At 38.2% G+C, this 22,401-nt stretch overlaps 2 protein-coding genes across 4 annotated transcripts; one reads left to right on the top strand and one right to left on the bottom strand.

Moving 5' to 3' along the window:
• Positions 1 to 2,668: 2,668 nt before the first annotated feature.
• lhfpl5b (LHFPL tetraspan subfamily member 5b) lies at positions 2,669 to 5,559 on the top strand. The gene is made up of 3 exons (XM_042003722.1): positions 2,669 to 3,230; positions 4,389 to 4,625; positions 5,473 to 5,559. The coding sequence occupies exons 1-3, from the start codon at positions 2,822 to 2,824 to the stop codon at positions 5,481 to 5,483; spliced, it is 657 nt and encodes a 218-aa protein (XP_041859656.1). The 5' UTR covers positions 2,669 to 2,821; the 3' UTR covers positions 5,484 to 5,559.
• Positions 5,560 to 5,888: 329 nt separating this feature from the next.
• Positions 5,889 to 22,143, bottom strand: srpk1a (SRSF protein kinase 1a). Of its 3 annotated transcripts, XM_042003719.1 has the most exons (17): positions 21,971 to 22,143; positions 21,288 to 21,342; positions 16,456 to 16,583; positions 15,955 to 16,063; positions 15,709 to 15,796; positions 15,193 to 15,280; positions 14,728 to 14,834; positions 13,741 to 13,906; positions 13,611 to 13,636; positions 13,274 to 13,496; positions 11,642 to 12,013; positions 11,357 to 11,457; positions 10,901 to 11,008; positions 10,021 to 10,090; positions 8,875 to 8,967; positions 7,939 to 8,031; positions 5,889 to 7,314 (listed from the first exon to the last, which is right to left on the bottom strand). In XM_042003719.1, exons 1-17 carry the CDS (start codon positions 21,981 to 21,983, stop codon positions 7,130 to 7,132), a joined length of 2,025 nt encoding a protein of 674 aa, XP_041859653.1. In that variant the 5' UTR covers positions 21,984 to 22,143; the 3' UTR covers positions 5,889 to 7,129. The 3 variants fall into 3 exon arrangements, with proteins under 3 accessions (XP_041859653.1, XP_041859655.1, XP_041859654.1); XM_042003721.1 differs by lacking the exon at positions 8,875 to 8,967 and having other exon boundaries at positions 21,971 to 22,139; XM_042003720.1 differs by lacking the exon at positions 7,939 to 8,031 and having other exon boundaries at positions 21,971 to 22,128.
• Between the last annotated feature and the right edge of the window lie 258 nt (positions 22,144 to 22,401).

The raw sequence follows: 22,401 nt of genomic DNA, 5'->3' as shown, positions 1-22,401 counted from the left end.
CAGTTTTTGGAAATGTGTTTAAAAATAGTGTGGTTTTAATTCCAGCAGCAGTTGGGCTAAAGAGACATCATACAATAAACAGATGATTTGTCTTATGTAGAATTTAAAAAATCCACATGTTGCTGCTTGTGTGTCTTCTGCACCCAACTTTCCAAAGATACACACTTTGGTTCTTGATATGCTATTTAGAGGCTTTTTTGATTGATTTTAATTTTTTTTAACAAGTGCAAGATATATCTACATCTGTTTGCTTTGATACAATCCATTACCAGGCTTTTTTTTTTCCACCTTCACATCTCTTCTCTCTCTAGCTGCCAGACTTATCAGATCTTATACCTCATTAAAACGAGATGCAAAAGCAGCCCAACATATTTCTCCTGTTCAGCCTGGATTTGATTGACCTTTTCACCTAAGCTGTCTCCTCACCATCTCATCCCTTTTTCTGCCTTTCAGGCTGAGCTGGTGTTTCCCTCTTTGTAACCACTCACTAGCAGCTCCTCAGTTGCAGTGAGCCATCAGTGATACCCTGAATTCTGCAGCTCTTTACATGAAGCCCCAAAGCTCCTTGTTACCAACTCTGACTGGAGGATGAAGCGCACAGATGGTGGCATGCTCTGTCCAGCTGCTCCTGTCAGCCTCCTGCCAAAGCTGCTGCCCTAAAATGAATATGGCACCAGTAACAATAAATTACAATGAAGCTGCTGCAAAAGAAATTAGCATTTGGTGCTGCTAGATTACCAACCCACAGAGGGCAATGAATGTAAAAGACCAGTATTGTCAACAGCAAGAAGTCACAGAGAGATCAACATCCACGAAGAGCTGGATCCACCGGTGTTCAAAATATGTGTCTTTTGGCATCAAGCATTACAGATGAGTCGGCTTTGGAAAGCAAAACTGTGTTGTGTGACTTGGAAGCTGCCCATTTGTTAACTGTTAGTTTAGCAACATCTGTGCCTTTTCTGAGCCTCATCAGGTTTCTCTACAATTCTGTACCATGTGATCTAAATACCTTCAGCAACAATCAAAAGTCACAATCTATTTTTGTGGTTACCCTTTTTTATTAATCTAAATAAACTCTTTATTATACTTCCATCACTGTCAGCTGTTTTCAGATAAGCAGCGCTTCAATTAGGGGACTCAGTTGGAGCAATATTAAATTTGATATTAGCAAATCTTTATTTTATGCTTCCTGTGCATTAGCAATAAATTTCAGGAGAAAGCTCCCATATGTGAGTTAATGAAGTGCCAAATAAAAGAAGAAGAAAAACCCACTCTGTACCATTTCAGAAATATGGTTTTAAATGGTAGTTTACATCTATTTTAAGTAACAAAAGCATAAAATAGCTGTATGAAAAAGAAAATGATTATTTAATTTTTGTATGTGTTTTGGAGGGAACATTAAGAGTGTACTTTATAGTACACATGTACACATGACATCTACTAATATCGTACAAAAATATAAAAGTTGTGTATTTGTTATTCTGACAAATATTAAATCAAATTCTTTCAAAAGAAGGAGCTAAATTAAGATTTTCATGGAATTGTTTCAGGCAGTCAAACACAATGCTTTGCTTAAATCTAAGACACCAAATTTTAAAAAGTTTGGCCATAAAACACATAAAGAACATAAAATATGTTTTGTTGTAGATTAGTACATTAAACAGTTGTAGTGTAGGTAAAAACTTTCTTTTTATGTTTTTAGGTTTTGTTTTTTTTATGTTTTTCTAACATTTAAAACAATTTACTCCAAAACACAAAGAGAAAAACAAGTGTTTCTAGTGACATGTAGACTTTACCCTTCGTCTGTGTCCATGAGGGCCTTATGGGTAACGTTCTGTTTTCTATTTTTACATTTTTCTTACTACTCCTCAAGCCCCAAATATACCCCCCCCCCCCCCCCCCCCCCCCCCACCCCAAGGGAAAAAAAAAAGAGTGACGCTACAGTCACCCTGTCTGACTGGTTGTCATTTCCCTTTAGAATGAAACAGCACTGCATTGATGGGTTGGGACTATGATGGGCTACAAAGCTGGCAGCTCACTTGTTAGTTGATCAAACTGTCCTTGAAACTCAGTTTGTCTGGGCCGCCAGAGTTAGGGAATTTATTGACACTTTCAAACCACCTCCATTTACATTTGATGAAGACTGCTGTCCTTTTGGACACCTAAAATGTTCAAAAATGTACTAAACTCTTTTTTATATATAGTTCTCTCCACTTCATGGCTTGGTTTTCATTCTGACATAAACTATCTATCAGACTTTATATACACAAGTGTGTCCCTTCTCAAATATGTCCAGTCTAATTAAGCAGGAGCTGGCTACAGTCAAGTTGTAGAAGAATCTCAGGGACTACTGATGGTTGTCCAATGCAAGAAAGTTTAATGTCATCACAAAGGGTTTGTATTTCCACTCTTAATTTTTATTGTTTAACAAAAACATAGTCAGTCCCAGTCTATGGCACAGTGAGTTCTTATAGAGTAAATCATTACGGTAAAAAAGATACTTAGTTAATTTCCACCTGTCCGGGTGGGTCTGTATTTTTACACAAGATGCAGTCGCGGGGGCGTCAATTTGTGACGACGTCATCAAGTAAAGTGATGCGGTGCTGTCCAGGGTGCTGAATCCTGAGACCGGTCTCCATGCAGAAAACAAAACCAACTGAGAGAAGTGTGCGTGTGTGCGCATGTAATGTGGCGCGTGTGAAACCTGGGGAATATGAAGTGAACAGCGGATTTTACACACCTACTGAAGACAGAGAGCTTTGAACAACAACTTTTCTGGAAGTTGTAAAAGTCCAACTTTGTTCCGCTTTCTGTCGCTAACATGGATCTGCTTCCAGCCCAGGAGGCCGCCAAAATCTACCACACCAACTACGTGAGAAATTCACGAGCCATCGGAGTCATGTGGGCCGTGTTCACCATCTGCTTTTCGATCATCACTATGGTGGTCTTCATTCAGCCCTACTGGATCGGGGACAGCGTCAACACCCCGCAGGCCGGTTACTTCGGCCTCTTCCACTACTGCATCGGCAACGCGTTGACCTCGGAGCTCACCTGCAAAGGCAGCGTCCTAGACTTCAACTCTATCCCATCCCCAGCCTTCAGAACCGCCATGTTCTTCGTTGCGATCTCCATGCTGCTGGTGGTGGGCACCATGGTCGGCTTCGGTTTGTTTTTCTTCTGCAACGCAGGAAACGTTTATAAGATCTGTGCGTGGATGCAGCTGGCCTCAGGTTGGTCACAGTGCTGCAGGGTTCAGCTACATTTTTATACGTTTCTTTAGTTTATTCCACTGTTTTGCATTTCTTAGCAATTAATGTGCAAAATATGCTGCTTAATTTTTTTTATAAGAATATCAGCATGTATACTAGATTTACCCCCATTCAAATAATGTAGTACAATATGTAACACCATGAAATGGTCCACTCTGCATAAAGAAGCCTGTATCCAGAATGTATAACTTTAAAGGCTGAATTTAGTTAATTTTTTTTATAAATCTTTTATCTCTCCTTTTCAGGTCATAAACTTATTCAACTGTAATTTGAATCAGGTGTGTTGGAGGAGGGAAATATGTAAAACCTGCAGGACACTTGCCCTCAAGGGCCAAAGATACATCATAATGTATACCATGATAGATGGTTTTGTTGGCCCAGTGTAGGTATACAATAACTGCACCAAAATCTTCTCTAGTGTGAATTGGAAGTTGAAAAAAAGGCGACTTATATTCAGTATTTTAGTCGGGGTTTGACATTGGTGACAGGTTTTCTTTATTTTCCTTTATTTTTTTCTTCTTAAATCCTTTAGTTCCATCAGTATCTATCAAGCAAAACTCTGTTGCAAGTCTGGAACGAGTGATAAAGTCATTCTGTCATGATCCGCCTTCGCACCTCTCTGGTTTCAAGCATGCTGTGTGGTTGTACTCAGTGTTGTTCTTCACTGTAGAAGCCAATAAGAGATCCTGTTTCAGTCCAAACATTGACACCTCTGGTGGTGGATTAGTTACATGTAACATGATAAGGTGTTGCTGTGCTGTTAACTGATATAAAAACTGCACAAGAAACAAACCAGAGCCAAGAGACTTAACCATGATAAAAGTCTGTGTAACTTGCCAGCTCAATGGAAGAACATATGGTAAGTAGTCTTGGAATAGCAAGAAGCCCAGAGGAACTTTTACCAGATGAAGAGTACTTAACATTTAAGAACTTTTATAAAAGCACATTGGGTCATCCAAAAAACTTCAGGCGCTCTCTGTCCTTTATGGAGGTGCATCACGTTTTATCCTGTGCTGGGGGATCCCAAGAACCTCCTCCATAATCATTTAAGAAAGTGAGAGAGCACACAGGAGGTATTTATTGTAAGGTTTTGGCATTTCTGTGTCCCTCAAATTGCAGCTGCTTTGATGGTGATGGGCTGTATGATCTACCCGGATGGCTGGGATGCTCCAGAGGTGAAGAGGATGTGTGGCCAGAGAACAGATAAATACAGTCTGGGAAACTGCACAGTGCGCTGGGCCTACATCCTGGCCATCATCAGCATTCTGGACGCCCTCCTCCTCTCACTGCTATCCTTTACCCTCGGCAACCGGCAAGACAAGCTGCTGCCAGATGACTTTGAGTTGGATGGAGCAGGTGAAGGTTACAAGACGATAAAGTCTTGACTCAAGATTCTTTTCCATTCAAATAGCAGATGCCTTCTACAAAAAAAGTCTATTTAGGGTTCTGTAGTGATCTTGAGCAAAATATAAAATGAAAAAATAAAGTACTTTTTAAAATTTTATTTAAAGTAGCATCTCACTGGCTACAGGAGTGTGTATGAAAGGCATCACAGAGGTTAATTTTTCAGAATATGGGGAAAGGTTAATTACTCTGAGAAGACTATTTGGGCAGCAATTAGTACAATTAAAAAATAATAAGTGAGCACAGTTCAAATACAACTGACAACATACGTAAGATTACAAATAACACCTGATGCCATCTCTGGGCCTGAGCTCATTTAGGAGTGAACTGGAAAATGTCCAGTGTTCAGATAGATCACAACTTTAAATTCTAGTTAGAAATAATCCAGTTTCCTCTAGACTAACATCCAGCGTGGGATCAGCATACAATTCAGAAGCATGTATTTGTAAATGGACAGAATAACAAAATAGCTATTTTTTCAAAAACTGAAACTTTCTGTTGAGATGAAAACTTAATCCAATATAATTTAATATAATTTATAGTTTTCTCTTCAGTTTCCTCTTAGTGTGAAGAGACAAGATGATGGCTTAAACGTGACCATCTGTAATTTAAAAACATGTTGCTGGAAGTTTCAACATTTAATTTGTCTATAAACCATTTCCAAACAGTCTGTGCTGTTGCAGACTGACAGAACTAGTTTTGTCCTTGTGTTCTCTCAGGTTTTACAGCACTGGCTATAACCTATAAATGTTCAGACTGGTTGAAATTAATTTTAATTATATCTTTTCTTCCTTTACAGAAAATCCATGATGAAAAAATGAACCTTTGGGATTCCCATTTCACAAAGCTGTACTAAAATTTCTTGATAATCATTTCAAAGTATTTACATTTCTTTAAAAAGTTTAAATGGTTTAAATAATCAAGATTTAGCTGGATCTTGTGTAACAAAAGTCTCCAAAGATCATTATATTCCATACCACCTAATAAATAGACATGGTCATTATATATTGTATGAAGATCTGTTTTTATTGGTGTGTTGTACTTTTTCTTTTTAAACAGCTCACACACTCTATGTTCTTGAGTCTGACACTAATGTAAATTTTAGTTTTTACCTTTAGGTCTCAACAGATAACACTTTGATATGATCAGTTTTGGGACACCATTACATAACATCAGATCTTACCAGCTCTATGGTAAAACAATGACATTATTGAGTTCAAACATCTTCCATACATTTTATTAAAACCCAACTACCCAGCTAAATAATTTTAGCTACGATATAATATTTGTTAAAAACTGTACATAACTGTAATATACATAAAGGCAAACTCTTTGGTACAGATATATACAGTTTATTTTCACTTTTTTCCTTTTAAGTTGGACTTAACATTTTGTCTTGTTGAAACCTTTCAACACTACATACCTGAATTGTGATAAGTGTATGAGAATGCCAGCCTCCCATGAGAACAAAAACTCATTTATTAACTACCCACTAAATACCAGGTGACAATGGATTTTTTATTTCTAAAAAAAAAAAAAAATGACCTACTTATCAGACAGTGCCAGTAAGACTATAAAGCAGGGTTACTCAGTTCGGTCCCACGAGGGCCGCAGCCCTGCAGGTTTTTAATGTCTACCTGGTCTGACACAACTTATTCAAATGAATGAGTCATTGTGCAGAACTTTATAAGTCAGGGCTACTCAATTCAGTCCAACAAGGGCTGCAATCTGGCAGGTTTTCAATGTATTCCTGCTTCAACACACCTGAATCAAATTAAAATGGATCTAACAGCCTATCAAGCTCTGCATGACTCATTAATTTGAGACAGGTGTGTTGAATCAGGGATACATGCAAAATCTACAGGGCCACAGCCCTCATGGGACCGAACTAAGTAGCCCTGCTACAAAGCCTGCATGGAGAAATGCTATTAATGTTACCACAGTCAGTGTAAATGTCAGCCCAGTGTGCAACTTCCTAAGCTTACTTTACAAATACAAAATGTATACTGATCATGTGTGATATAAGATGAAATAATTATAAAAAGGAACACAGCACTAATGAAAATGTACGACAAAAAAGTCCTTTTAAAGGGGACAAAAATGAAAGGCTACATATCCTTAATTTGTTTGAGTTTTAGTGCAGGAGTGTAACAAACAAGGATGAGTCACTAGCAGTACAATGACAGGTTTGCTTGGTGGCTGAATCGAGCACAGCAGCTGGAGCCAATGTGACCATAAAGTAATAAAATCCACTTGATTCCTGAAGTCATCACACCAAGAGAAGAACCAACAAATATAAAGCAAACATGGAGAAGCAATAGCTTAATACCAAGAACATAAGAAATCCAAAACAACGAAACAAAAAGAGAAATAAATATTCATCCGATATGCCCAAAGTGGAAAGTGATCTGTTGCAGTCTCTCGAGGAAGTGGGTAGGAAGGGCTGGAGGTCTCCACTAGAGGGCAAGCCAGGGGTGGCGCAAGCAATCTGCAGCCGTGGCTCTTTTCTCAGGGATTAGCTCCAGCATTGGAAGAAGGAAGTCAGTGAAGGATTCAGCTTCCTCACAGGACCACTCATATTTGTCAATCAGCACCTCCAGCAGGCCCCAGGGCTTCAGCTTTGTGATGTGTTTTAAGTCTCCTGCAGACAAACCAAACATGTCATACTATGCTACTACTGAGCTCATTTACTGGATTTTCCATCTTAAAAGAAGGTCATTAATGGCCTAGACCAGAGTTTCACCATCTTGGTCCTTGGGGACCACTGCCCTGTGTGTTTTAGAGTAGTGGTGGGGAACTCCGGTCCTAGAGGGCTGCAGTCCTGCAAGCTTTCAATCTTTCCCTGCTCCAACACATCTGATTTAAATCAAATGGAGCCAGCAGCCTATCAAGTTCTGCACTGTCACTCATTAATATGAATCAGATGTGTTGGGACAGAGAAACATCATGAAACAACATGAGCAGCCTTGCAAAGAACTTCACAAGCAGTTCAATTAATCTGAATCAGGTGTGCTGGAGTTGGAAAGCGCTACAACATGCAGTGGTCACCTAGGATCAGAATTAAGACACACTGGTCTAGATGGAAGAAAAAAAAATCGTGTTTACAAAATCTTTAATTAAACAAAAAAATAATGATTACTTTTAAGTTTCCAAATATTTTGTCTGTGTAAATATAGCTGACTCCAAGGTGGAATCATCAAAAGCAAGAAATAAATAACTTACAGTAACCATGACATATCCATTTTCTTTTTTTTTCACTTTTTACCTTTCTTGGTGAAAAAATCCTTGGAATATTTGCCGGTCATTATGAGTTTGCGTGGGACACTCCCCAGCAGCTCAATGATCAGTGCTATATGATCTACACAGCAGATGATTGCAGGAGGAAAGGAGAAGACAAACAACAGAGTGATCAGACTGTGTCCCAGACACAGGCCCACTCTGGGTGTGTGGGCAGAGGGCTGAAGGAGCGAAGAGTTGAGCTGCCGGCACATATTGCTTTAGGGCAGAGTGTGATTAAACAGGGCCACCAGGCATTACAAGAGCTCAACGTTTTCACTAACCAGCTTTTTAACTGCAGCCAGTGATGCATGGAAATAACATACCAGTGATCGCTAATTGAAACTACAACTGGGAATGCATGAGCTCTTAACTATGACAGCCTTTCATTAAGATTCAAAGTTAACCCCCTTGAGAGTGATATTTTATTTCATAATTAAAACTTTCTTAAATTAATTATGTAGTAAAAGTTACATCTACTTTTCAGTCACTTAATATTTTTTCCTAATATGCACATTGTGTATGCATATTATTGCAATGAACAGAAATACTCCAAAGAAATAATACATTTGTTCTAGTTGCTTTTATCGAGGATCTAATAACTTTATTTCAATGTGATTACTGCTGTGGAGAAGAAAAGATCATGAACTTATCCTCAGAATGGATCAAGACAATTTCAAGTATCCAGCCAAGTCACTGAACTGACTTTTTGGAGGAACTATAAGAGCTTCTTACAGCCAGTCTTTGGCAGAACCTTTGAAACTCAAATCAATGTCTGATGGCTCTGTTAAAAGTCATTGCCTATAATGGCACCAACTGGTGTGAAAACAACTATGGTGGGTTAAAGTGCACTGACAGGATCCTTCGCCCTTCACTCTCATGTCCACCTTTCCCAAAGCGAGCCATAGACAGAGGAGTGGCATACCTCTCTTGGTGAAGTATTCCTGTGAGTATTTCCCACTCAGCGCATAGTGGCGAGGGATTTTACCAAGCAATTCAATCATGAGAGCAAGATGGTCTGGAAATGAGGCACATCAGAGGAGTGAAGACGGGAAAGCACAATGTTTGAACAGGAGAGGAGATGGCAATGATGGAACAATATATTAGGAACACTGGACAATGACAGACTAGTATGATGAGAAACAAATGTATGGAAAACATATTTTTAGATGTCAAAAGCTACAACAAGCATTACAACATGGGTAGGTCATACACTTCCACATGACAAAATAAACAAAACAATGAGTATTAACATTTTTAAAATAAAGATCAAACAACTGCCTTCAAATCTTTACAGAGCAGAATCTGATACAAGATGTCACAAGTCAATCAAGATAAACTGTATATGATAGAGGTCAAAGCATTTGATTAGTGAGTTAATGTGCTTTAAGTAAAGAAGCCAATTTACAGCTGCACTAAGCCTGAATGTCAGCACATACCTGGCATGCCAGAGCAGAAATCAAGTCAGTACAAAAACCTCAAGCAAAGCAATAAGCAGATATTTACATAAAGACATGAGGAGCTGAGTAAGGAAATGTGGAGCATGCGTGAGAATGAGATGAAGAAAGGACAGTAAGGAAGTGAAGAGATGGCCCCATCTCCAGTGCAGGAAAGTGGCTTGAGGTGTTTGGAAATAAACACAGGAAACTTTACACACTCACATGACTACTACTTTACATTTCTTCTGTATTTCAGACCATCTAAAATCACTTTGTTTAAATGTTAACACTGTGAAGTGTAAGTGATGTGCCCTACAATTTACTGCGGAAAACACACAATAATTTGGAGTAAAGGACGTAGCTTGCATACTGTGAAACTCACTAAATGTGTGGATATTTAAAATAATTTATGACAAGGATAAAACAAATCAGAGCCAATTTACCATGAGAAACACCATGAAGGTTTTCACAGTAGCAATAAAAGCTACAACCTACTACCAGCACAAACTGTCTCTTACCAGTGAAGCATACATTGCAGAATTGCAACCAAATGTAGCATTTAAGATTAATGGTGCGTAGTTAAAAGGTGGATAAAGCAGAGAGTGGACAGGAAGAGGAAGATCCAGTAATACCTTCATCCCTCGAATAATCTTCCCCAGAATGTGGTTCAAACAAGTAGTCCCCTGTGGCAAGCTCAAAGGCCTGAAGAAACAACACATTCATAAACACAGGAAAGGATACAGCACATAACCATAGCTCTGCATGTACATGAATCTGTTCAGACATTCAGAATTTTAAAAGTAATGTCTGCTCCAATTATGGCAAAGTGTATTTGGAATTAATAGTCAGGAGTGAGGCTCTATTTGTTTAAATACAGGAATGCAATGTGTGTAAAAATGATCCATACAGTTAATTTATATATACATTAACTGCATCAAATATATGAACTATAACTGGCCCTAAAATCAAATGTTAGTATGACAAAAATGATGTTCATCTTGAGCATTGTGTCCACACAGTCTCAAAATCTTTGGTCAAGTAATGATGCTGCAGTCTGCAAACCAATACACAGGTCATTTTTGTAGATAAATGGGTCACAAGACGTCAACTCAAGTTAAAGTTGGTATTACAGATAATAAAAGAGCAACAGACTTTGGGCTTCAAACTGGTCTGAAATTATTCCATCTTTATAGTGAAGAAATAATATCCTCTTTAAAATAATGATCATGATGATTAATGATGTAAATTAATGGTCATGATGATTAATGATGTAAATTACCATTGACTTGGAAAACTCATCTAAATAAACATGTTAATAAAACAATGTAAGCAAACAAACACATTTAAATGATGATCAGTCAGACATGACAAGTTCGAATAATCTGATTATAGAAATTACATTTTCTATTTCTTCACTTGAAGAAAAAAACAGTAGTTGTTTGATCATTTTTTCAGAGCACTTTGGCAACATTACTCCTATGATTATAAACAACTGTTGGTGTGTTCTCTCACCATACAAGCTGTGCTCCATATATCAGCTGGCGTGCTGTATCCAGAACCAATGAGAACTTCTAAAGACCGGTACTGTCGTGTCTGGATGTCTTCTGTAAAGTGCTTGTGCTGGAAGGTTGGAACAAAGGAAGAAAAATAAACAAATCTAAACAAAAAAAAATCTTTATCATGAACCTAACAATCTACAGACTACATCCTGCTTCAAATGCAGAGATATTTTATCTACAAGAATAAAATATGAGAATTATACTTTGTCTGCTGTGCTGACTTCATTTGCTCTGCAAAGGTCTAGAGAACATGTGCCAGCATTTTCTTTAAATTAAGATCTGTAAAGCCTATAAAAATGGAATACTGGAGGATTTCTATTTTGGTTTGCAGATGACACTGCAGCTGTCCCTAGCAGAATGGCTTCCGCCCTAATCAGGAAATCCCTCAGGTCATTAGAAGACTACTCACCACCCAGCAGGCATTTCCCAAATCTGCAATCTTAACCTTGATCTTGTCTGCATTGCCTGGCTCAAGAGGGTTAACTAGGAGGGATCCCGCTGTTAACTTGCCTACATCAGAGCAGAAAGGGAAGCAGAAAAATAAGAATGGATTTATTATCACATAAGGCCCCAACCAACAATGTTTCAAATTTCACATGAAGAGGTTTTTTTTCAACTTGTTACACAGCCAGAGCAAAAAGACTCCACTAAACATCTGCAAATTCTGAAGGCATACTGATTTTGGATGACTGACCATTTCTCAGGCTTTCCTGGGTTCTGTAATGACAGTCAGTCTCGTCCTCTCCCTCGTCCTGCAAAATGCTTTGTTCCACCTCTCCCTCCTCCAGCCGGGCAGGAAGATGCTTCTCAGTAGCTACCCTGCTGTGAGCACCCCTGTCCTCAATTTCATTGTACAGCTCACTGAGATCTGTAGAGCCCACACCATTACACACTGGGTGGACAGGGGACTCCTTGTGCTGCTCCTCTGGAGATTCTGTGTTGCCATTGTGTTGGTCTTCAGTCCTCCACTGGGGCTGCCTTTGCTCCACCTCCACATGGCCATTACAGTTGACCTGTGACGGCTCATCTGGTCCCATCTTCATGTGTTCTGCATTTATATTGCTCTCTGAAAGTTTTGGGAGAAGGTTATTAATTTTAAGAGAGTATAGACCCACAATGTCGCCTGCTCAAGTAAAAATGCAACTGCCCCAACTTCATCACGTCACAATAACACACTCTATGGTCAATAAAAAGGGTTGCTAGTATTAACTCATGACAAAGTTAGCTTTGCTAATTAACATTTCTGCTTAATTCCACAGTCAGTTTGTGTCATTGATTCAGTGCTATCATCAGTGGACATCAAGGTTCAGACACTTAAGCCTGACCCATAAGTCATCATTTGATGAGGGTGACCTAATGCTGTTCACTCCAGAGCTGACCCTAAAATCACAGCTACTTAAACTGCTAATGATTATAATATTTAGCTGTACTATAATGTCATGCATTATTGCACTTAACATTGGTCAACAGATCCAGGTTTGTATGGCTGTGTGATTATACTGCAGTATAACACTGGCTGAAGCTACAGATGATATCAGTTCATATTAAAGTGCAAAATGAAGTGAGCAATATTGTCAATGTAGATGTGAAGTCAGTGCATGACATTTAGAATGATTATTTTAGGATAAATTTTAGCTAGAGCAACTTAAAAATGAGAACAAAACTAAAGCTTCAGTGTAGTAAGAAACCATGGCATAGGCATCAAGTGCTAGATCTAAAAAATGAGAAAAGCAGGTATGAAAGAGAAAAAAAATGATATTCTTTATTTATCCCAAATCAAAAAGTGAAGAGAAAGTACAAATTAAGGATGGTGAGGTGTGAAAGGTGTGTTCCAAGAGTGAAATGAGCTTTAAGGATTCTTCTGCATAAAACAAGACTCCCCTGCTCTGACAGCATTTGATAGCTTGCACCACCATTGTGGAACCAAAAATGACAACAGTCAGGTCTATGACTGTCTTGTGTGCAAAAACTGAGTACCACACAAAGATCCTAAAAGGAGTGTAGTGATCAAAGGAGCAAGTCTGAGTAAATAGCTGGGAGCAGACCAGGAAATCGCTCTGTATGCAAGCATGAGTGACATGAATCTCATTATGACAACCATGGGTAGCCATTAAAAACAACTGAAGAGACAGTGATCTGACAAAGAGTGGCTGGGGTGTCTCTGGTTATGTGAAAAAGGTGGAAGAAATAAGCAGACAGAAAAAAAAAAAAACATTACTCTGATGAACGTCTGAATAAATGAAAAGAATCAGTATTTAAACCATTATCAGTTAAATCCTAGCAATAGCCATCACTACACATAACTTCTGTGGTGCTGGCTTCTTACCTGTTGTTTCCTCGTTTCCGATCTCTTGAAAAGACACCTGTCTGAGGGGAGCACAGGCCCGTCCCTTTGGAGACTGTGGGTCTTCATCATCTTCATCATCCTCTCTTGTTTCTGTAGTTTTTTCCATCTCTTCTAGGTCCATGATGCATTTTTCCAGCAGCTCTGCCTGACGCTTTTGCTTCTTTTTTAACTTCTTCTTCTTATTCTTGGACATTTTCACAGTCTTAACAGAGATTTAAAAGGAAATATGAGAAGCTGATAATGAAATATTTGTTTTAAAGAAGAAATTCCAGGAAGCAGAACTCTGTGCAAAAAGTTATTAATGATAGATTTGTACCTGTTTTGGAGCTGGTGCTGTGCTTACTGAAGAGAAGAGAACACTGGATGAGTTTAGGTTTTTCCCAAGCTGTGCTTTCGTATGTAAATGTGACTTAGTGTATGTGGCTGTATGTAGGTGTGTCTCATACTCGCGGAACCAGAGGGAGGAGGTGCACCAGCCCGCTGCCACTCTGTGGCTTCAGCTGCAAGCTTTCGGACATAAGGCTCATCAACGCTCATGAGGATATTCTCTGGTTTGATGTCTGTGTGGATGATCTGACACTTAGTGTGCAGGTAGTCCAGGCCTTGAAGAACCTAAAAAATAAACCCATTGAAAATAAGTATCCTACTACAAAAATTAAACCAGTCATTTGAGACTTTGTTACATTCAAGTGCACATTAAACACATTTACACATTACTGATTATGTCTGCCTGCAGCGAGTAAATCTGTCTGTATTTTGGAGTTTATTTGGAGTATTAAATCTAAATCTGTGGAAACATTGCCACTAAGGTGCAGCGCTTGCATATGGCTTTAAAACCAAAAGCATCTGAGAAAAATCCTGATACTTGATATTTATAGAGGGCTAAGTCTAACAACGAAAGCATGTGTCAAGTGTTGTGCTATTATACTCACAGCTGGAGGAAGGAGACAAAAGTTTTGCACTGCAGGTGTTAATTAATCATTAAGCCTCAACTTAGCCCTTTTAATGTTTTACCCGCCTTCCATTTATGTCTCTTTAACATTCACATATCATTCAGTATGGAACAGAAAGGCTGATACAAACCTACAAAGGGACACAACTCTGGGTAATGCAAGGAAACACTAGGAGATATTTGCTATTAATACAAAACAATGAATAAAAAGTAAATCATTTGAATCAGAAATAGATGTTTTGATACATTGACTGATTTGCTCAACCATTGCAAAGATCCCCTCCTTCCAAAAACTTGTTTTTGCCACAGTCATGTTACGTGACTGTTTATATGATCAGTTACCACAACATGCTCTGCCCCAACTGGTTTCTAGCTTTCACACAGCCTGCAGGCTATATGACTCTAACCATTGTGAGCGACAACTGAACCTTTATCATGAGTCATCGGAACTGAAAAGGTGAGACTGTGGATCTCATGTTACCTGTCTTATGATGCTTTTCACACAAGGCAAGGGCAATCCTTGGTAATTGGACTTTATTATCCATTTCAATAAGTGATGTCCCAACACCTCAAACACCATGCAAACATCTGAAAATAAGCAGTTAAGGTAGTAATGCAGTGAAAGTAGTAAAAATTTGAAAACCCACCAGTTAAAAAACTATTTAGGGAACGTGGAGCTTCAACAAGAGGCAGAGCATTATTTATACTAAAGAAAAGGATTCTCATATTACAGCTGTAGCTATCCCCATGGCATTCAGATTGGTGGAGGTCTGTTTCACACAGGGGGGCATTCATTACACCCATCACCTGCTGTTTATGGTTTGTCTGAATACAACTTTTTAGTTAAATTTGACAACAAAGGACAGAAACATTCTTCACAAACTTAAGTTTCTCCATTAGAAAGCTATTTATTTTAGTGATAGTGGGGTTTGGTTGTAAAGGATACGTGTTCCATTCACACCAGAGATTTTAAAGTCATCTAACATCTGGACCACCATCTCACGGTTGGGATCAACAGGGTCAGAGTTTCTAACCTGAAAATGGGGGAAAAAAAACAGTCCAAAAGATATTAAAACATATTTACGTTGGGTTTGTGCTGCAGGTCTTCCATCATGGAGGATTTTTGGTTGGTTTAGTTAGTGAGATGACTTAAAAAGTAATGGACAATGAAAATGTGACCAGCAACTTTTTTTTTGTTGTTGTTTTTTTTTTTTTTTTTAAACCAGTGACAGGGAATGTTCCAACTTATAAATGATAATTTTTTTTCCAACAAGGGGTCTTACAAATCTCTTGTTACAAGTCCATGTATATCACTGATGTCAAACTTATTCACTGAGCATTCACCTGCTTCTTGAGGCGATGCTTCTTGCTGAGACTGCTGTTGAGTTACATTATACACATACTGTAAATCTTCAATTCAAAAGCATATCAGCCTAAAATCTATTTTGTGCAACAAACTTACAGATCTAAGGAGCTTGATCTCATCCACTGCCGTCTCTGTGTAGTGCTCTGCACTCTTTACCACTTTCATTGCAACAAACCTCTTCGCCCTGCAACCACAAAGCAAGTAATGTTCACTAACAGGAAGCTACATATAAGATTTTATCACAACAGAACAAGAACCAACTGCTATCATGAATGTCATCAAACATCAAGCATCTAAACCAAAAACTTGCAACAAGACTGTGCTATAAAATATTTCTCATACTGGATGTCCCAGGCGAGCCACACAGTAGAGAAGTGTCCCCAGCCCAGTTTACGGATTACATGGTATTTCCCATTATAAAGGTCTCCAACTTTCACGTGGTGGTAGCCACCTAGATGACAAGAAAATGCACACCAATTAGGCAGTTAAACAAATACAATAAGAGTAGAAGCATAGTCATAGCATTTCTTCACATTAAAAACTGGTTACAAAGTAAGTAAAACAGTATTTGGCTACTTTAACCATCATATAAATACTTTCACATCTTGGCTTTTACACTGAGGTAATAAAACATGAATAACTGTTTCATCATAGTTTTTGTTCTCAAATTAACCCAATGCGTTTAGAACATTCTTCAGTTTGGCTTTTCAGAAACACTGGATTCCTCTGTGAATCTGATCACACTGGACTAATCCCAATTCCTCAACTTGGCCTTACCCCTCCGTTTTGAAAGGCTAAGGTTTCTCTTCAGGAATAAGGAACTGGGAATGAACCATTATTCACCTTTGCAGTAGTCGTTGGGGTCCTCCTGCTCTTCATCATCAGAGCCAAGAATTTCCTCAGGTTCCTCGGGTTCCTGAGGCGACGCTTCTTGCTGGGGCTGCTGTCGAGCTCGGGGATTGGCTGGTTGCCTGATGGAAAATGTTAAATACTTCCTTAGAAACACATTCCCTTAAATGTTCTTTCTTGTCTTAAATTCTTTAGTTTTAACTCTCACAGTCCTCATAAATTAACAGTGACTTGACTAAACATCTATAACAGTTATTCAGCAAATATCACAGAAGGCTATCAGAAAAGTTAAGAAAAGTAATATTTGAAAGAATCTGAATGTTTTTCTATTTATAACATTATAAAAATTAGTTCATGTTTAGATCTACAATGATAGAAACTTGACTTTTGCTCTGCAAAATAGATGGTCTCTGCAGCCACTACCTTTTCACACTAATGCTGTGAAGCACTCCACTTTCTGTCATCAGCTTTCCAAGATAAGCTTGTTATAGGGATCCGAGAAGGCAGGCACTACGACTAAAGCAAATTTTATCCTTCAACATCAGATTGACATATTTGTGGCATCAACATGTACCCTACCATGTAGCACATGCTGTAGCTTCCCGTTAGTATTATATGCCCTTCCCAGAATCACAACTATGCAGGCCATAATAACTGTGATTGATCCAATTTGTGTGAGTTTGCAAGACATACTGGTTTGCTCAAATATAATGCTCGAGTGCAACACAAACTTTTAACTGGCTGTACTTTAAATCAGGTTTGTGAGTAATCCTGTCACACTAACTAGAATTTAGCTGGAGTCTTAAGTATTTTCTCATTTTTAAAGCTCCAGGCATTGCATGAGCATCATAACAGCCAACCATGAGTGTTGGTTTGTGGATTTGCTACTTCCAGTCAGTGTTAATGAGGAGGGGTGTGTATAATAATTAACAAAGTGGAAGGTCAGAATCTGACTAATGTCAGAAACACTGACAGTGTGAGACAGACCTTGAATGTAAAGCAGTGAAGTAAAGCCATTATAGTTCCTTCCATTTCTTAATTTAGATTTCATTAACTATATAGGGGCATTGAGACTTGCAATTCAATAAAATTTAAGAATGGCATGTGACTAAAGTCTTCTGCAATCTGAAGCTGCACTTATGATCTGTTGTAAACGCAAATGCATCAAGGAATAAGCAGCAAAAACACAGTCAAAGTGTGTAGTATAGTCACTCTGTCTTTGAAAGCTGGGTAAAGAGGAATTTGTGTCCAGAATATGTTCCTGCAGTCATATTTAGGAGAAACACACAACATGGCATTTCCAAAATCCCACTGTGTCTTAAATAATTCAAGCAAGTCCACTTTGTGATCTCACACTTTACCGTTGGCATTGCTCCTCATTATAACAAGTTTTAAAAATGGCCAGAAGTCCCAGAAGAAATTACTTCACAAGAGCAAATGTATTTTAACAAAGTATACAAAGAATTAAAAAAATTAGAAATAAAAAAAAAAAAAAACAATTTTTTCTCCCCACACATAAAAAAGTTCAATAGAAAGTTCCAAGACGATGAAAAGAAAGACAATATGATAAACTGACTAAATAAAGGGCAATGACATCACAGCACATTGCGTCTTGGGTATTGCTTATCATCTTGGTACCTACGGTAACAAGCTCCAGTAATTAACCAAGTGTTATAGAAGAAGATCTGGAGAAAACAATAAAAAAAAGATTTAGTGTGATAATTTATCAAGGTTAGCCATGTGTTGACAGTTTAAGACTGAAATGTTAAATAGTTTGCATCTATACAAAACTTAAAAGAAAACCCATTTTCACACAAAGATTTTTCAGTAGAAAGTCTGGACACTATGATTCTGTCCGTTTCTGAAGATTCTGCTCACAAAAGCACATCACAGCAGAAGGCTTTCTGCTGGAAACATGCTTTCCCAACCCCAAACATAGGGGAGGAGTGGTGAGGTAACAGGTGTCTGGCGCACACAGAAGGCAGCAGATGAAGCAGAAACTAAAACCCCATTTCCACTGAGTGGTTTGGTTTGTGCCAGTGTTGTCCAGTACGTTATTTTGTGTTTCTAATATAAAAGGGGCCCATACAACTGAACCATACCGCACCATTTATGAACCCCCTTCAGTTGTAGGCCCATAGGAAAATGCTACGGTACAGTTAAGGCGGAGCTACTGACATCTAATGATAAAACCCATTAATTGGTAGACAGAAAAAAATCACTGCCCACAAAAAAAGCAAGCATGAAACAACATTGCCGTTCAGTTCATGGTTCAGTGCGAAACCACATTAGGATAAAAAAAAAAAAAAAACACCTGGTAATAGTTGCTACCAACCAGAAGACCATCAAACAAACAATATCCAAGCTTCATCCAAACTTGCAAAAGGGGGGAAGCAAGTTGAAAATGCCATCCAACCTTTACTGACAAGGATGTCACCATTCAGTGTGAGAACCAGGGCGTCTGTGCTATGTTGCACACTTTGGATCCCTTGAAAATAACCACATTGGACCAAAGTCCAAAGTGCCCTGGTATAAATCCCAGATTTATTTGATACATTTAGGCTATACATAATTATCTGGCAAACCCCTGAAATGACCTCCTGACCCCCAGGTTTAGAACCACTGATTTATACAATGGTCATTTACTTGTTAATAAACCTAATGGCTTTACTTAGACATACCCTTGACAATGATGGATTGGGCTACAGCGCACACAAACAGTACATCAAGTAAGATGTACTGTTTGTATCACTGAGGCCACTGTGGTCACAGTATCCTTTGAACATCGGGTTATGTTGTCTTAGTAATAGAAATTGGTGTGTATGATGAATTGACGTAGCAGAAAAGATCACTTTTCTAGAGGCTTTAACTTACTAAACAGTTCATGTAAAAAAAAAAGTAATTTGTGGGTTTATTCATTAGAATTTAACTGCACTTGGAGTGCAGAGAATTATCCGTTATCCTGAGAAAAGTATGATCTTTTACTTCATATGCGGATGCTATGTCCACTATTACAGCTGTGTGCGATGTAAAAAAAAAAACAAAACACTGCATATCCTTCTAGAGTTACAATTTCCTCTTAACATGTCCTTCAGTCATAATAATTACTCACACAAACAAATTGGGTTCTGGTAAACATAACTAAAAATGAAGCTGAAAATGTTGCTATGTAGTCAGACGGAGTAGAAGCTTGACCAACAGATCAAACACTTTGAGCATAATTTTCTGTTCATTTGGTTCAAACTGAAAAGTTAGTGTGTCACGTAATTATTGTACGCTATGGAGAAACAAAAAGTTTAGACAGCACTGGTATTTATTTCTTTAATAATGTAATCTGAGATATTTCCCTTAACACCTGATCATGTACTAAAGATTATGGAATATAAACTTCTACATTTATGTGATTACACAAGTTCAGACTTATGCTGTGCTGTTAATGGTTATATATAAATATTATTATGTCTTGCCTATTATCTTATAGAGGTGTTTATTTGAGCTTTATAGCAACATGTTCAGTTGCCTTCAGAATAACAGCTGAAGAGTACGTCTGAAAGGTAATATTATGGCGCTGGGCATTTGAGGAAAAGCCTTCACAGACTTCATTCTGAATACAAAGTGAATATTCTGAAGGAACTGATTTGTTTTTTGCATTAAAAAAAACTTTAAATATTGGTACAGAACATCTACAATCTAAGGGCAATAAATCAGTTAGCAATTGTATGCAGCTATGGAACAAAAAAGAAAAGTGATTGAACGTTCACAGGTCTTGTCTTGTATGTGAACATTATTGCCTACAATTCCTACAGTTTAATTCCTAATATTGACTTGAAGATCACCAGTCTAATATTACTTTCTCCGCAGTGGAGAATAAGGCTGCTCTTTTCTATGAAAACAAAAAGAGAGCGGAAATCCAATTGAAACACATTTTCCTAAAACTGGGCTGCAGTGTTTTATATGGATCGCTGTTTTCCACATAATCTGCAATGTCCTTCTCCTTGTCTACTATGATTATCTAAAATTGTGCACTAATAAGGGGAAAAAACATCTCATGGATAGTACTGTTTAAATTATATTCAATTTGTAGAATCACATCATGCCAATGGTTAAAGGACATTCAAGCTATGACCTTGTAGATAAAACTGTCAAGAGGTGAGTATTTCTAGGAGCGCTGTTTTCAGTGAAACACCATGCTTCAGTGGGCTGATGTGGGCTCCTTCATTCTCTAGTTTTAAATATAGCACAGGCTGTTATATAACACTCTGGAGGATGCCACTAGTGCAGTCATGATTAGTATATTGTTAGTTAAACCAAACAATTACTTCTAGAGAAAACAACAGTCAGGTGTAGGTATAAACATTACATTATCATATTGCATTTATACATAACCATTTTCACAGAAGGGCACTGGGTAGTTTATTTCTGGCGTAGTATACTGCACAAATAATGCAGATAGATTACTTAAGGCTTAATGAAACGTCCCAAGCATTATGGATAAAAGCATTGTCCTTACTTAAACACCATGCAAACTTGGACACTAACTACATGAGATCGATCCATTTTTAGATGCATTAATTAGACTTTATTCATTTTAATTTATGGATCATGCACAGATCACAATAAATTGTAACTTCCAGCAAGCAGTCAGAGCCTTGTGACAGTCTCACATCCAGGAGTTTACGCTATTACTTGCTTTACATAAAGGAACCTTGTAGTAACAGTAAATTTGTGAAAACACAACAATCAATCGCCTTTGCGTTAGTTCAGCTGATATGAGACCACCCAGAACAAAGGCAAAATAATAAGGCCAAACTGGAGAAAATACTCACTTTTTGCTGGTCTTTTTTGCTTTTGCCCTCTTTTTCCTTGCCTGGAGTGCCAGAACTGAAAAGACACCAGATAGAAATTACGGTGCTATTGTTTGCTTGCCTTTTGATCTGCAGCTGACATCCAAGACAAACAGACATAAAACTGTCTGAGGATCAGTATACACCTGTCTTGTCCCACAGCCTATAAACCAGTTGATTATGTCCTGAATTTTGTACATTTTTTGTGGTTACTCACATTCAAATACACACGTGTGGGTGTCCCAGTCCTAGTACCCAGTCAAGTAACATTACTAAGCTACCCACCTAGACAACCGCTCCTGTACAACACGCTACTGTAGCACGAAGTAATCTCATTCACTAGGATGACAAGCTCATGTATAACAATATACACAGACCATGGGGTCAGTGCTTTCATTTATGTTTAAAATAGAAGGAGCAAGAAAGCTAATGGTATTGCGCTAATCCTGACATGTCTCACTGTAGCTAAAGCTAATGTCTAAAGAGCTAACGTAGCTCGTTCCAGCTCAGTGCGTGATAGCGGCGTTGAATTAAATCACATAACTCAATGTATAGAGCTTGGTTAAAATTTATATTTGTGACAGCATGTGGATACCAATTACACAGTGCACACATACATAGCTAACGTTGATAATACAGAATAAGCAGTGTCGCATAAGATTTACCTTTCCTCTCCATTTCAGCAGGATTCGCTAGCTAGTTGTTAGCAACTCCTCCAGTGAGCGAATGGTCCACGCATGCGCATTGGATCGTTTTGCTGAAGGGGAGATTACCAGACGTTCCCACCTGAGCATCAAACCGTTTCATGGATTTTACTCCATTGAAGCTGCAGGCAGCAAGAAACCGTGAACTGCACAATGCAGATTTAGTTTATTTAGTGCCTCTGAAAAATATTCCAGCTATTGCGTAAACCTTTTATTTTTAGTACTTGACTAAAGCTATAGCCAAAATGGTCTAGTTCTACATGATACACAAACACATGCTCACATGTAGCACATGTAAAATATGAATGAACTTCTAAAGAGAAAAATATATTTTGTTTTTAAAATTAAAACCCACTATGCAAAACTTGATGCAAACTTGTGTCATCAAGAGA

This window comes from Melanotaenia boesemani, chromosome 13, assembly GCF_017639745.1.
Source record: "Melanotaenia boesemani isolate fMelBoe1 chromosome 13, fMelBoe1.pri, whole genome shotgun sequence".
In the NCBI taxonomy this organism is placed as follows: Eukaryota; Metazoa; Chordata; class Actinopteri; order Atheriniformes; family Melanotaeniidae; genus Melanotaenia; species Melanotaenia boesemani.
Note: the sequence above shows the minus strand (reverse complement) of the source record. Positions and strands in the feature narration are given on the sequence as shown.

Excerpts from the sequence above, each read along its gene's own strand:
- srpk1a (XM_042003719.1), bottom strand. Across the intron at positions 11,009-11,356 it reads TGGGAAATGCCTGCTGGGTG|CACAAGCACTTTACAGAAGA; the intron begins GTGAGTAGTCTT and ends CCAACCTTCCAG. Across the intron at positions 10,091-10,900 it reads TATGGAGCACAGCTTGTATG|GCCTTTGAGCTTGCCACAGG; the intron begins GTGAGAGAACAC and ends TTGTTTCTTCAG.
- lhfpl5b (XM_042003722.1), top strand. The coding sequence starts at position 2,822 with ATGGATCTGCTTCCAGCCCAGGAGGCCGCCAAAATCTACCACACCAAC. Across the intron at positions 3,231-4,388 it reads GTGGATGCAGCTGGCCTCAG|CTGCTTTGATGGTGATGGGC; the intron begins GTTGGTCACAGT and ends CTCAAATTGCAG.